This window comes from Arvicanthis niloticus, chromosome 13, assembly GCF_011762505.2.
Source record: "Arvicanthis niloticus isolate mArvNil1 chromosome 13, mArvNil1.pat.X, whole genome shotgun sequence".
Taxonomy (NCBI): domain Eukaryota; kingdom Metazoa; phylum Chordata; class Mammalia; order Rodentia; family Muridae; genus Arvicanthis; species Arvicanthis niloticus.
In genome coordinates, this window is record NC_047670.1 from 30,734,653 (window position 1) to 30,750,617 (window position 15,965).

Consider the following 15,965-nt stretch of genomic DNA (forward strand, 5'->3'; position numbering starts at 1 on the left):
TGGCTGTCAGCATCTTTATTCACCAATCAGAATTAACTGGGGGCAGGATCCCTCATTGTTTTATATCCAGACTGGCTCACCTTTGGGGCAAATAGTTTTTGGGGCCCCAAATTAGCATTAGAATACAAGCAACATTAGGCTAGCCCACCACAACTACAGAGATTCTTATTTATACAAAATAAGCAAGTAAATAGAAAAAGGTAATATACATCTCATCAGTATTTAATAAATAAATTAATAAAATATAAATACTAAATACAAACAATAAAGAACCAACACTATTTTCTTGAGTCACTGTGCCATCAGTTGCCTTCTTTAAAGTAACCCATTTCTTATCTCACTGCCCTCCCTTAATAAAAATCCACCAACATGGGTGGGCCACTGGGAAGCACTCCTGCTTTGGATAATGTAGTGTAGTAGAAATGAATGCAGGCTTTGGAAATAATGTTCATTTTCAATAACAGACCTTCCTAAAGTGTCTGTGCCACTGTGTATTAGAATGGTCCATCACTACTCCATGGTGGGCATAAAGATAATGTTACCTAAAATTCATCTAAAACCTGGGCCCTCTAAGATCCTTATTTCCTTCTCAAGCAGAGACTCATCACAGCTGGCTATGGGGCTCCTGAGTCTGCACAGTGTGTAGCCATACGTTAGAAAGTGATATCACTTCCTTCTCTGTGAGACAAAGTTAGGGGTAGCATTTCTTTGGTTTTGTTGGGGCCTGTCCCTTTCTACATATGACCTGCTTCCTGTTTCTTAGCAACTCCCCTTTCTTTCTTCTCCTGAAACTCATCCAACCTTATTTTTTTCCAGCATCTTAAAAGGAACTAATAAGGCTAAGTAAGACTACCACTCCCTGAGTCTACTGGGATGAGAACATTTCCTTCTGTTATCCCTAAGGCAATGTGTCATGAGCTGGCAGGGTACCTCACATTCATGTTAATTGGGAATCCTGGGTGGTGGGCCCTGGGAGCCCTGTGCACTGAGAGCATTTGGTAAAGGAGACAGGAAGCAGAAACCTCTCCAGCTTTGTGTTTCTTGGTTGACCCACTCACCAGCACAACCAGGCAGATTCTGTTCCGAATGGGCTGAGCTTTGGAGAAGCCAGGCTAAGGACACAAAGATGGACTTCAGTGTAATAGTGACTGTCTGCATTGTAAACCCCGATTTAGGCTATCTTAAGGGAGGGTAGAGAAGTATGAGGAGGTGTGTGCTCATGAAAAACTTAAAACAGCAAATTTAAAAAATAGGCCAAACTAAGGACTTTTTATTTAGTTTGAAATACAAATAGGTTTTATTTTAGTAAATCTCTAGTTTTCAATTTTTCAGTAAAATATCACTTATTCTCATGTGGATTTTTTTTCATGTGGTATATTTAAGTTGCATTTTAAAAATCCTATATTATTTAAAGTAAAACTTAAAATTTATTTTGTGTCCTTAAAAAAATAGGAAAAAAAATTGTTTCTCTGTCATGAGAATTCATCTGAAATCAGAAATCTTAGCTCACCATAGTGAAAACAACAAGGATTCTCCAACATGCCAACACGCATGTATGTATACACACACACACACACACACACACACACACACACAAACATACACACACACACACACACACACACACACACACACACACACAAACACACACACACACAAACACACACCCTGTCTTATCCCTGCAAGTCTCCCTGAAGCTCTTACAATCTGGATGAACCAACCCATGTTTCATCAGCTGTAAAGCTTAATTGATTAAAAAATTAATTAGATAACATGTGCAGGCATTTTGTGCCTGAAATATGCAGTATGTATATTTGTACATGTGTGCATGTGCGTGTGTGTATGTATGTAGTGTAACAATAAAAAAAAAACCCAGAGGCCATGCATTTTAGAAAGTGCAAAGGAGGTTGGGTATTCTAAAAATTAATTTTAAATATTAAAAAGCATTATTAAAAATAAATAAAAACATAAGAAGGAATAAAAAAAAAAGCAATGTTAGTATCTAGAACCAAGGAAGAGACATAAGAAAAATGTACTTTAGACCAACCATAAAATGAGTAAGGAGAAGTTGGGGCGAGGATCTCAGGAGAGCAAGAGGAAATAGTTTATTCATGGCAGCCATTGTGATAGTGCCTGTGTGTTAGAGGGAGCTGTGAACTTGGCATTCACCACCTCTGCTTCTGGACAGGAACACCTGGTGTGCCTTGCTGGCTAACCCATATAACTCAAGGCACCCTTTTGCTATAAAGAAAAGAGAGACTAGAGAAAAGGGGACGTTTATGAAGCGGCTCACCGGGGGTTTTTCTAATTGTTTGGTGCTTTGGTTTGCTTTGACCATAGTTTACCTTTCGTTTTGTTTTCTAGTTGTCTTAGAGAAACCCTGGGAAGGTGGATTGTCATGATTTAGTGAGAAACTGGAATCTCTACAATTTCTGCTACCTCTTGTGGCCCTAACTGTCATACTTTCTACCCTTTTATGATTTAATTTAACCCTGTGCTTTTGCTAAGTACGAAGTTTCCATTGAGGGGGGAGGGCAACACTGTCACAAGATGTCCACAATTGTGTTGATGACCCATTAGGTAGCTACAAAGGTAGTTAGGCTTTTTTTTTTTTTCTATCCTAAAAATAATTCTGGAAGGGATAATAATTGGTGTTAATAATAGCTAATAACTATGGTAACAGTTGTTTTTTTAGATTAAAGGATTATAGGCATTACCTATAATAATCAAAACAATGATGAAAGGTATTCTCACATCAATTTTACAAATGCAAAAAATGTAGGCTCAGAGACAGTCAAGTTAAATGCCAAAGTCCACCATGTCTACAGTGCAGATGCAATGAAAACCATGGCCGTAGGAACACAAAATCTTTTTTAAACTTATTTTTAATTATATGTACATGGGTACAGTTGCCCAGGAGGCCAGAAGAGACTGAAAGATTCCCGGGTGCTGGTGTTACAAGTAGTTATGAGTTGCCCAACAAGGGTACTAGGAACTGAACTTGAGTCCTCTGAAAGAACAAAACATGCAATGAACCACTGAGCCAATTTTCTAGACTATAGGAATGCTCTTGGATGTCCCCACCATTCCTGCCTGTGCATAAATGTCAGTGACAGTCTCCAGAAAACCGATCCTTCTCAAAGTCAGGAAGAATCTCATTTTGTTTGCTCTGGACTCTCCCCATTCATCATCGTTTTGCTTCCCTTCTGGAATTGAAGCTTGCAAACACTGGAGACCAGGACTTGAAGGCAATGATTTCAGAGTTCCTGAAGACCACCATAAACTATAATTAGCTCACAATAATTAGCCAGAAACAAATACTTTATATAAAAAAGCATCCATTCAGTTAAAATGATTTTTAATTTTATAATGGCTCGTATATAATTATCACAGAAGCAGGGCTATTTAGTTTGAAAAAAATAACTTCAGAGATGAGAGCCCATTTAGTGTTTATTTGCTCTAGGGTTCTAATTACTTTGAAAACTACCAAAACTTTGTATACAATTACAAATAACATTCAATAATGGCTTTGTAGGAAGGTGAACCAATCCTTTATTTTAAAAATCACCACTAACATGAAGGAAATAAATAATAAGGGATAAATACCAGGTGCACTTTTACATGATTTTCATCATTACTTTTCAACATTGTCAGAATTTCCATGCTAGAAAAAAAGGGAAAAAAATACACAGAATATGTCTCACTGGTCATTTCTAAAATAAGACCAACCAAACAAGGCCGGTGGGGAACAATAAACACATTATTGTTTTTCTGTTATGTATTAGCAAATCCTGGTAGCTTCAATTTGGTTTCATTGCATTTCCAATATGTGTATGCATCAATTCATCTTCTTTCCTCTCCATAGTTAAGATTTATGCACTTTATTAATCAACTCATGACAGTCATCTCAGCGATTTCATTTAACAGAGTAAACCAGTCACACACCATCAGACTTCTGGGGATGTCACACGGCAAGCTTTGGATTCCTGGCAATTAAGATTTACTCTTGCCAATATACGATTTTCAGAGTGATCCATTGCAGACCTCTCTAATACATCACAACTTGCTCTGCTCTTTTCTTAATTGATAGGTTGGAAGAGAGACACCCTCAAGATCAAGCCACTGTCCTCCTGAAGCAGCCTTGGCAAATCCTTTCTCTGTTAGCAGCTCTTCAAAATGGCAGCAGTCAGTTCTTCTGTTTTCCTTATATAATGTGAATGATAGGAAAGAGCTATGCAGCATTCAGCAAGTCTTTGTTTGTTCTCTAAGGGACTTTGATAAACAACAGTGACTTTCTTGCATTCATTGAAGCTCAGATGGTCTACTCATGTATGCATTATGTAGGCACGATGAACCAGTCATTTGTGCTGAGTCTTTACACTACGGGATGCTAAATGGAATGTGATCTGCCAACCTGAATTCTTCATCTTCCTAATTCTTCACACACACACACACACACACACACACACACACACACACACACACACACACCACACACTCCCAGTGTCAACTCTATTTTCTGAGAGGATACAGTTTTAAACACTGTCGTCTCAAATAATTTTCAACTATCCTTTATTAAGTCTCCAGCAACACTTTGGGGTTACTTATCTGTTTCCTTTGAGATACTAAATGTAAGGAATTGGATTCTTAATATAGTTGCAATCAGAAAGAAGTAAATTTTCAAAATTACTCATTGAAATGAGGTGTCAGAACTTCTGAGTTTCTTTGGTCTTGGCCGTTTCTATGATCAAATGGAAGGGCTAAGGGGCCACTTTCCACAGTAAAGAACTCAAATAAGCAAGATTAAATGACTTAGCAGCTTGCCAAGGATCAGCTAAGTAAAAATTATAGCCCTTATGTAACAGCATGGCATCTGAGACCAAAGCTTAAAAAAAAAAAAAAAAAGTCCAATTTTAGTTCAAGAAAATTTAATGGGAAATCCAGAGAGGAAAATGGGTCACATTTGTATTATTTCTATGCTTTTGGAAGGCAATCACTGTCTCCAAACTTTACCATCAATGATACTCAGGAATCCTCAAGTGGATAAAGTAGCTGTGAGTTTAAGAGGGTATTAGGTTAGAACTTATACAAACTGTAGTGTCTTGTCTGGAGCCATTGAAGCCATCATGTAACCAAAGGGTAGAGTAGACAGTGCTCACAAAGCAGTTGGCCTCAAGAGTTTCCTTGAGAAAAGCTGACAGGCATATGTTTACCTGTACCATGGGCACATGAGTTCCTCCAAATATCACTGTTTATCTGTTTCATGTTTTGACTTCACTACCCGGATGAGGTGATGTTACTCATAGTTAAAGGATGTAATATTCTTCCCTTTTAGAGGAAATTGAGTTAATTACTACTTAATAAATGCAAAATGTATAAACAGTCAAGTTCAGAGGAAGAAGTACATTTTCAACGAGAAATTATGGCAGCTAGTTTAGACTTTGCTTATACAAAAAACTTAATTCAAGATTGCTATAACTACAGAGTGGGAAAAAGGGTTTTTTTTAGTATTTTTTTTTCCCCAGTGACTTTTGGTTCCTCATTATCTTTGTTTACTACATGCGTGGCCATAGAGCTCTCAGTTAGTTCTGTATCTTTCTGGAGAAAGAGCATTTTAACCAAACTAACTCCCCATGCCTTGCCTTACCCCCTTCTTCACTGGCCTCATTATTTTCATAAGCAGCTTAACTGGAATGCTGGCTTAAGTTCATAATTCAGCTTAATTGTGTACAGGCCTCAGCCCCATGAACTCCTTAAATCTTTTTCTATTTGTGACAGAGTCCTACTGTGTTTGCTCTAGAGGTGATGACAAATAAGGAGACATCACTTTATGTACACACTCCTCTCACCCCCATCAGGCCAGTGTTCCTCAACTTTCCTAATGCTGCAACCCCTTAATATAGTTCCTGATGATTTGGTGATCCCCCCAACTGTAAAATTAGTTTTGTTGCTACTTAACAACTGTAATTTTGCTGCTGTTATAAATAATAATGTAAATATCTGATACGAAGGATATCTGATATGGGATGTCCTAAGGGTTGGGGTCCACAGCTTGAGAACCCCTGCTTTAGGCTAGCACACCACACTGCCCAGTCTTCATCACTTCTTCATTTTTAAATACTCTTTTTAATAATTTATTTATTGATATTATTGATTGGTGTTTAACTTGCATGCATGTCTGCGTGAGGATGTCAGATCGCCTGGAACTAGAAGTTATAGGCATTTGTAAGCTGCCACGTGGGTGCTGGGAATTGAACCTGGGTCCTCTGGAAGAGCAGCCTATGTTCTTCACCACTCTTCAGCCCCCGTTCAGTACTATTACAGTGCTGTTCTTTGGCTTTCTAGAGGAAGAGAGTTCCGTGCTGGTCTGCAGGCAAGTCAGGTCTAATGAATGTGTGTGATAAAAATAGCAGAATTACGAGGTCAGCTCATAAATAGCCTAGGATGCTCAGGTTTTCCCATCCTGTTTATACCCATCGTTTAGTGAATATTTTTTTTTTTTTTGAGAAGAACAGGAAGTGGAAAAAGAAAGACATGCAAAGTTACTTATTAATCACAGTCCCCAAGGAATGGAACAGAGAATTCCCCTTCTGGCTTAATTATCCGTTGGTATCTTTAATGAAACCAAATCATGAGAGTTTCCAGCAGCTGGCTGATGTTTCAGAGGTCTGGTTTCTAAGTGTCCCTGTGAGGAAATATTTACCAACACCCTGCAGCTTCTCTATGGCCATCCATTGTAATTTCTTTACCAGAAATATAATCTCTGTCATTTCTTCTAGCATTGGAGGAAGATGCTCAGAGGACCCAGATCTGTACAAACTGTTGTGTGTTTTCCTTGCTTCAAACTACCAAGGCAAAGCTCTGGACAATTAATAAATTAATTATCAAGTATCAGGTCCACAGTGAGCCACTGACACACTGCTGACAACTTGTTAGGCACTTAGCAATTCGACACAAGCAAGCTTCTGTGTCACCTGGCAAAAGTAGGTATCTGAGCGCCTTCTCATCAGAGTCCTGAAAATGGGCTTATACACCAGGTTAAAAAAAAAAAAAGCTACAGGGTGATACTTTAGACACTGAATTCTGTGGCTTAATATAAATGACAGCATGCCAGAATCAAAGGATTTGGACAAATCTAGCAAAACATATTTTGGAATTCTTGGATCAAAAACTGTTGTGTTCAATCAAGCATGGAGATATGGCTCAGGGCAGAGTGCCCGCTTAGCATGTACAAGGCTCTAGGTTTGATCCTGGATCTCTCTCTCTCTCTCTCTCTCTCTCTCTCTCTCTCTCTCTCTCACACACACGCACACGCACACGCACACACACGCGCGAGCACACACACACACACACAGAGAGACAGAGAGACAGAGAGACAGAGTGAGATAGAGGCAATAGAGACAGACTGACAGAAAAACAATAACGACAAAACCCATGTTCATCCTCTTGATAGCTCCCAGTGCACCACACCCACTCAGCCAGACTAAGTTTTGTCTTCAATGTGTTAACAAAAACCAAACCAAAACAACTAAAAAACCCAAACCTCACAAACTTTTCAAATAATGATTTCATTTATTCCTGATGTATGGGAAGCTTAGCCCCAAGGCCTCACAGCCACCTAAAGCAGAACCTGTATGAATGTTCTCAAGTACTTTCTAGATTTTTCTTGAGTTGCTGTATTATACACTCGAGGTGTTGAAGGTTAGAGCAGGGAGACATCTTAGAAAGGCGAACTGAAGTGTAAGCGCTAAGGCGGTGCGTTTTTCATGCAGTCGGCTTGGGTGACCCGAGTTAATTAAGAAATGTTATACTGATGTTTACCTTCTGGTGGACCAGACAACGTCCACTTCTCTCACACGAATCACAGCCAAGCATCAATGCTTGTGGACGGTAACGTGTAAAATTGAAAACAAAAACAGCAGAAGAACCATTTTCCATTTGGTTTTACGAACATGCTTTTCTTTGTTGATTTGTTCTCTTGAATATTACAACTTAGGATTGTACTGGCAAGTAAGGTTTTTTTTTTTTTTATCATTTACATTTTTTGTTGTTTTTTATTTTATTTTATTTTATTTTATATTTTTTATAACTGGTGAACATTGGAACCAGATGTATGTTGCTCAAGGGAGCTGAAGATGTGAACTGCCAAATATTCTCAATGAACAGTCAGCTCATGGATCTCAATGCGATGTCCTCTACCCGAGGGGCTAAAAGCTTATTCTTCCACGCAACCTCACTTCCCCGCACAAGCATGCTATTGGACAATTCGGGTTCTTGTGGCTGGTTAAACCTGGAGAGAAGAGAAGGGCATGGAGTATCAGTGGGAAACATGTGCTCCCTGCCAAATCTTTAAGCAGAGCCTGCTCGACTGGACCATTGCCATACATAGTGAAGGCACCGAGGACACAGCCCCAAAGTAGTAAGAAGTCTACACTAAAATAAAGATTTTGCACAATTCGCTCAGCTTAAGAGCCCTGGCCACTGATCTGGATTAGCTCTGCTTCCCAGCCATAGAGTCGACTGCTGCCATGTCAGACCCACCTACCTGTCGCATCAGGTGGGGAAGACGCTTAGCAATGAGGCATGAACAGACATTTCGGGACAAAGGCAAGGGAGCCTGCCATGGCATACCAGAGAAAAACCCTTCCTTCCAGACGGATAGCCAGGAATGCTATTTTCTTGTTCGCTGAGTGTAAATCTTTCTCTTTCTACCCCAAAGCTCCAGAGGCTAGCCGAACATCCTCACTTTCCCATGAGCTGAGCAAGCCGGAAAGATTGACGTGGCTTTTGCAAACATGATCGGCTTAGGCGCACAACACCGTCAGCAAATGCAACATAAAGTTAATGGCTTCGCCAGTTGGAAGAGTCGCTTCGCTGGCGTTCTTCATGGGCAGACCTTGGTCTGCTTCATGCACTGTGAAGCTCAGCAGAAATTACCAGTGCTTACATGTCAGGAGAACTTGTTTCTGGAAGGAATTTTGCCCGGTGTGACATTAATAATTTATGAATAGGCCGATACATAAAACCACACTGTACAATGCACCAAGTAAGCTGCATAAACAGAACTAAACTGGTCAATAAAAGTAAAAGGAAGAGAAAAAGAAAACATTAAAATCTAAGTAGGTAATATGTGAAATACAAACACTATCTTCAATGTGTTATAAATAATCAGAAAATACAAAAAAAAAATCATGTAGGGTCACATAACACGTGTACTTTTTTTGTTGTTGTCTGCTTGCTATATAGCAGGTGGGACTTGGATATGTTAATCTAGCTAAAAAGATTTTTAAAATAAGTGTTTATGGACTCATCTAGTTAGAGAAGACTGATGCATTTGACCCTGTCTTGTGTACTGTCAACAGAATTGTTAGCAAAATTTAAAATTTATAAACTTTATTACATAAAAATACAAGAAAGTAAAAAGGGAGAGCCCAGGTTTATTTTGAAATGTTGGCAGTTAGGGAAGAAAATTAATTTTTTTTTACTTAGACAATTGGGGAAACGGTAGAAACAAGTCGTCTTGATACACGAGGAGTGGAACTTACCAACTTCCTGCTTACTGAGTTACTGGCTCACTCAGAGTTCAATTAGCTACGACACAATATGAAACAAAAGGAGTATTGGATTCTTCTAATCAGTTGAATTACCAGGTTGAAGTTCTAAATTAATGCTTTGTTGTTTGACCTACAGTTTATTGTTGAATTTGTATTTTATTCATTCATTTAATTTCTCTATTTTTCTCATATCCTTCAGAAAAAACTCCATCACTCGCAGAAATTAAATATGTATAAATTACATTTTTTTTTACCATTATAAATCTGAGATGTTATGAAGATCCGAATGAACAGATATTGCACTTTACTTGAAAATGGAATTATGGCCCAAAAGTACTCTCAAACTTCAAATATCAATGGTAATGAAAGTGTTTAATTCTATACATGAAAGTACCAAATGGTGGAGACTCAATTTAGTACTTTAAGTTCACAGCAGTTTTTTATTAAATAAAAGCCTTGGTGAGAAAATATGTTAAATCCTAGCACACAAGAGATTGCTCACTAAGGGCCATGGCAATCCTAGATGTCACTTAGTATTTACTATGCAGTTTGCACCAGGGTAGGCCCTAAGGAGAGTCATTGAAATACAAAACAGATCTTGTTCCTAATGAATTCAACACACTGCTAACAGGAGGAAGGAAGGAGTCCAAGAAAATGATCAGAATTTAACGTTTCCAATAAGCCATTTATTCAGCGAGGACGAATGCACAAAGACTTAGCAATATATTCTCTGCGTAGGTTTTACCAAGCTTACACACCTGGAAAAAAGGCTGAGGGTCAGTGGGAGAATTATCTATAAGAAAAGGTACAAAACTCTTTTCAGCTTCATCCCAACTCTTTCCATGTCTCCCGCGTGCTTCCCCTCATACATATTCTTTTTCTAGAATACAGTGGTTTTATTTATGTTTGTTAAAACTTGTGTTCAAAATGCTCATTTTGGTTCCAGATATGGCTGTATTTTATCTCCACCCCAAAGAAAGAATGGTGTTGAGCCTCCTGGCCACGAAAACCTCAGCCATATGTCTAACACACAGTAAACTCTGTAATTCCCCATTTATGAATAGGAATGTTGCCAGGCAGTGGTGGCGTATGTCTTTAATCCCAGCACTTGGGAGGCAGAGGCAGGCAGATTTCTGAGTTCAAGGCCAGCCTGGTCTACAGAGTGAGTTCCAGGACAGCCAGGGTTACTCAGAGAAACCCTGTCTGGAAGAACCAAAAAAAAAAACAAACAAACAAACAAACAAAAAAAAACGGAATGTTTAATTGACACCCCCCGCCCCCACCCTGCGTCCTCAGTGGAGTGTAAATTTCACAAGCACTCATCAGCCATGTATAGTACTCCTGGTGGATCTCCAGGACTCAAGCACAGAGGTGGTGCTCAGTAGCTACTGGTAGAGAGAAAGACTTAGCTCTTCCTTAATCAAGGCAAGGATACATCAAGGCTTGCCCATTGTTATTCCATGCTGTTTTGTCTTCATGGTGCATTAGTTACCCTCAGAATCACAAAGTATTTGCAGTCTTATGTTATCTTACACCACAAGATAAAGGCAGTCCTAAGGCTTATTTATCAAATGTTGGCTCATTCACTTACTTCTTCTCCATCTATTCAATAATACCACCAAAAGTGTGGTTGACACTGTTTTAGATGCTTGGAATACAATATTCTATAAAAACAACACAGATCATTAAACAGGATACAATTCCAGTTTCAAATATACTCTCACCATTTCATGGTTTCTTTTTAGACTGTATGATAGCTTATATTGATTGCCAATTTAACAGGCAATAGAATGATCTTGGAGATAACTGTGAAGGATTTTCTAGATTAGGTCAGTTGAGATGGGGGAAGATAAACCCTAACTGCTAGTGGAAGAGAAGAGAAAACAAGCTGAATTCTCTAGCATTTATCACTACTTCTTGACTATGCATGCCATGTGACCAGCTGCTTCCTGCTTTGGCTCCCTTACCTGTTCTGCTATGATGGAGTGTATCTCTGGGACTGTAGGCCAAAATAAACCCTTCATCAGGTACTCTGCCTTCATAACAAGAAAAGTTACTAATATAGATAAGTTTTTGCTATGTAGTTCAGGGAGGCTTCACACATAGGATTCCCTCATCCAGCTACCTGAGTGTTAGTATTACCAATGTACTTAACTATACCTAATCTTGCCAGGTTATAAATGTCAAAGCTATGTCTATATTATCTATATCTACATCTATATTATCTATATCTATCTTATACATACAGTGACATATATATGTAAAGCTGTCTATAGGATATAAAGACACACATGCTAGTAAACTATTATTAGTTAATACAGGCTTATTAAACATGATGTCTGCTATGAAACGCTACTACATTGATAAACTCACCATGATAGCACTCAGATGAATCTGATACTTTTCAAAGCCAGGGATTTACTCTCTTCAGCCTTTCACGACTCGGTCTGTAACTGGACTGCTTTTTTGATAATTGCTTTTATGACTGATTTAAGTACTCAGAAAAAAAAGCCTGGGGCCACTATCATGCACATACCTGCAGTTTTACAATGTAATTTATTATTAGAATATACAAAATAATGTCATTAGTATTTGATGATCATTATAGAAAGGGAGCTACCTAAGTGCTCACACCATGCTCATAACATGTATATAAGCACATCTTCTTCTAATGACACAGGGACAGCATATGCTATATGTACCATTTTTGAGATGGACATTTCAAAAGCCAAAAGAAAAAAATACAAATGGTAAGTAAATAAGATACAAGTACAATTCATCTTCATCACCAAAATAATGCAAACTAAAATTGTATCTATTGTTAGAAATATCAAAAAAAAAAAAAAAAAAAAAAGACAGAGCAGTTTTGCTGATACTGTCAGAGAATTCTTCTATCTCTACTCAGGAGAGGACAGTCAACTGTCAGAAATGTTAGAAGTGCTGTTTGTTCAAATAAATGCAATATAATTTTTAAAATTTTTTTTCATATTTATTTTCCTGAAGAATATAATTATGTTCTGGGAAGAAATCATATATAATTTTTATAATATAGAATTTATTTTAAATCATCATAATGCATAAATAGAACAAGTCAAATATAGATTCACAGCAGAAAATAGAATTTGTCTGCTCATCATTGACCTGGTTTCTAAGTATAACTACTTTTATAAGTATTTCTAGCTACATATTTTAGTATTTGCCTCATTTTCTCACACATGCTTTTAGGAGAAGTGACTGGTTCAGAACTAACCCTAGAAATATGATAAGCTGTGCTCACAGAGATTAGGGATAGCATGTTTATCCCATTGGTATTTGTAATAGCAAGAAAATTGGCAGCGCCACTTATTTAAGCTGTCTGAATAAGCGATAACCAAATGCACAACACGATATTAGGCAAAGAGATCTATTTAATGAATGATAATGAGTAAATAAACAATTTATGCAAGTACATATAAGAATATAGGTGGGGATTATTTTTAGATAGTGGGTACTCTTAAAGACAAAGTTTATTTTGTGCCATTAGCTGACTTCAAAAATTCTCTTTAATAAACATGATTGCCCAGAAACATGAACGCTTGGTTTAATACTTCTATTTTATCTTTCAGTTTAATTTCATGTAATGTGATGTGGGGCATCATGTGAAGGAGTCAAGGGAAGGGCATACTTTAGTTATGAATATTTAAGAAACATCACTCCCTATTTTAAAATGCTTATTTTGTTTGTATTAGTTGTTTGAAAATTTCACACAATGTGTTTTGATCCTATTTATCCCTTCCATAGCCTTTCCCAGATCCATTCTGCTCCCCTTTTGTGCAGACTAAATTTTATGTCAACTTGAAACAAACTAGAGTCATTTTGGAAGAAGGAACCTTAATTAAGAAAACGATGCTATCAGATTGGCTTGCGGGTAAGTCTGTGATGTATTTTCTCTATTGAGGATTGGTGTAAAATGGTCCAGCTCACTGTGGGTGGTGCTGCCCTTGGCCTGCTGGTCCTGGGTGCTAAAAGAAAGCAGCCTTAGCAAACCATGAGGAGTAAGACAGTACGTATCCTTCTCTTATGGCTTCTGAATCAGCTAGGTCCTGATTGCAGGTTCCTGCCTTGCCTGAGTTCCTGTCCTAACTCACTTCAATGGTGGACTGTAATTTGGAATTGGACTTGATCTAAACCCTTTCCTTTCCAAGTTGTTTTCAATTGTGGTGTTTTATTACAGTGATACAAACTCTTAACTTCCTATCCAACTTTGGATCTTCCCTTTTCCTCATCAATTTGTGCTGCTCAAATATTTATTGGATGTGTGGATTTCTGGTGGATCACGCACAGCCCATCAGCTAGATTTTTAAAGAAAACTGACTGTTTCTTTCTTAGAGGTTAATAATTGCCACTAACTCCTGAGCGAGTGGTAGACGTTCATGTCCAAATCCTTTCTTCATGTTGAAGTTTGGCCTAGTTTTAGGCTTATCCATGCCTTGTGCATGGTGTCACAAGTCTATGGGTATGTTCATGCTGCTACTCTGTTATATCCGAAAGACACCACTTCCTCATAATCACATATGAACCCTGGCTGTTATACTCTTTCTGCACCCTCATCTTCAAGAATCAAGATGACACAGGTTTTGCATGACAGAAGAAAGCTAGTTTGATGTAGAGTCTACTTTGATCATAAGATACATTGCATCAAGAGCTCTGAAAAGACCTGACAAATAAATGATGCACTACAGCCTGGAAAACGGCAAATCTCTAGCCATGGAAGTAGGTTGGTGAGACAGAAAGGGTAGTATGCATATCTAGGCATTGAGAGAGAGAGAGAGAGAGAGAGAGAGAGAGAGAGAGAGAGAGAGAGAGAGAGAGAACAGGTGGTCAGATTATAAAAAAACATACTCATTACAAGAAATTGGAGGTGTCAGATTTGGAGAAGTCTAGAGGGGAGGACGGAAATAGGAAGTAGATATGAATGTATTTCATTGCATACATGTATAGTTCTCAAGAATAAAGAAAAATTAAGAATAGTACAAAAGAATTTAAAAACAGTATAGTTATTCTACCCATGGAGACTCAGTTTATCAGGATTGGCAGGAAGCACCTTTACCCATTGAGCCACCCTACAGGCTCCATATTATGGTGCTATTAAGTATGTGTCCAAGGTCATGAGTACCAGAATCAATCTTGCTCAAAGTAAAACTTGAACAGTTCCCCTGTAGACCTACTGTGTCAGGGGACTCAACAATCTATGTTCCAAAGAAACTTTCAGACCTTTGTAATGCATGAAAGAGTTGCAGAGCCAGTGGGTCAAGGAATTACCATGAAGGTGACTTTCAGAATTAGTATTAAAACTGTAAATGTTCTATGCTACTGGTAGGGAGTCCACATTCAAAAGCTGCATGCTTTTGAGATTCTATATACTGACTCTAGAAACTTGCAGCCTTTGCAGTACACAATGGTTAGGGCATCTTAAGCACTTTGAACTTTATACAGTATAAAAGTGCTTATGAGAAATTCCTGCCAGAATTTATGAGTTGTAGCAATTGTGTGCATTTGTAGTTTGGTTACTTAAAGGTGAAAAGGGTTACATATGTCTAATAATGTTATTTTGTCATTTGCACAAATAAGAAGTGCTAATGACAAACTAAAAGCAGGCTTGGACAGTCTGACAAGTGAATAAAATCTAGAAACAAGCCTGAAGACTTTGAAGAAAAGGAGAACCATTAGAAATGTTGTGGGGCCACTGGATGAGAATGATTAGCACAGAGGGCTGAAACACCCAGGATGCTCATCTGTGAACACTGCACTGAAAGTGTGGAATTAGAATGTGCAAAGCTATCATGATAAAAATGGTCCTCTTGACCCACTCCAGGTTTAAATGCTTTCGATCTGATTAAAATGCCCATGGGTGGTAGGTAGGTCCTTCAAGGCTGAAAGCTACAGACAGAAAACCGTTTAGCCACCATAGGCTCATTAGATGGGTCATGGGGTGAATCACTGGCCAGTATTAATCATGGATACCTACAAGTCAAAAGCAACTTGTACTGGACTTATTAAAAGTTGCCTCAAAGAGATGGTGCATATATTTATAGTGGAATCTTCATTAACATATTGCTTTAACAATTCATGAATTCTGCGAGACCTGGCAAAATGACTTACGCCATGATGAATGTGCTTTACTTTTTAGATGTTTTTTTAAATCATGCAGGCTCTTGAACAGAATGACCTGTAGAAGACACAGTAGGGAAAGCCAGTGTCTCCCTTTTGAAACCAGCCTTGTCACCCACTCCATATGCTATTCCCAGAGAGACATTCTGCAGGCAGACTACCCAGAAATATCTCATTTTGATCACTTTATCATTGGCTGTTACAAAAAGGCAAAGATAATAACACCAGCAAGATAATAATGGAGACTGAGAAATTAGAGAA

General features: G+C 38.2%; 1 protein-coding gene across 1 annotated transcript in view; it reads right to left on the reverse strand.

Moving 5' to 3' along the window:
• Nucleotides 1–2,734: 2,734 nt before the first annotated feature.
• Nucleotides 2,735–15,965, reverse strand: part of Samd12 (sterile alpha motif domain containing 12) — a 284,228-nt gene continuing 270,997 nt past the window's right edge. The window contains 1 exon segment of the mRNA XM_034517590.2: nucleotides 2,735–8,290. Coding sequence (XP_034373481.1) covers nucleotides 8,208–8,290 — 83 coding nt within the window. The 3' untranslated portion in view covers nucleotides 2,735–8,207.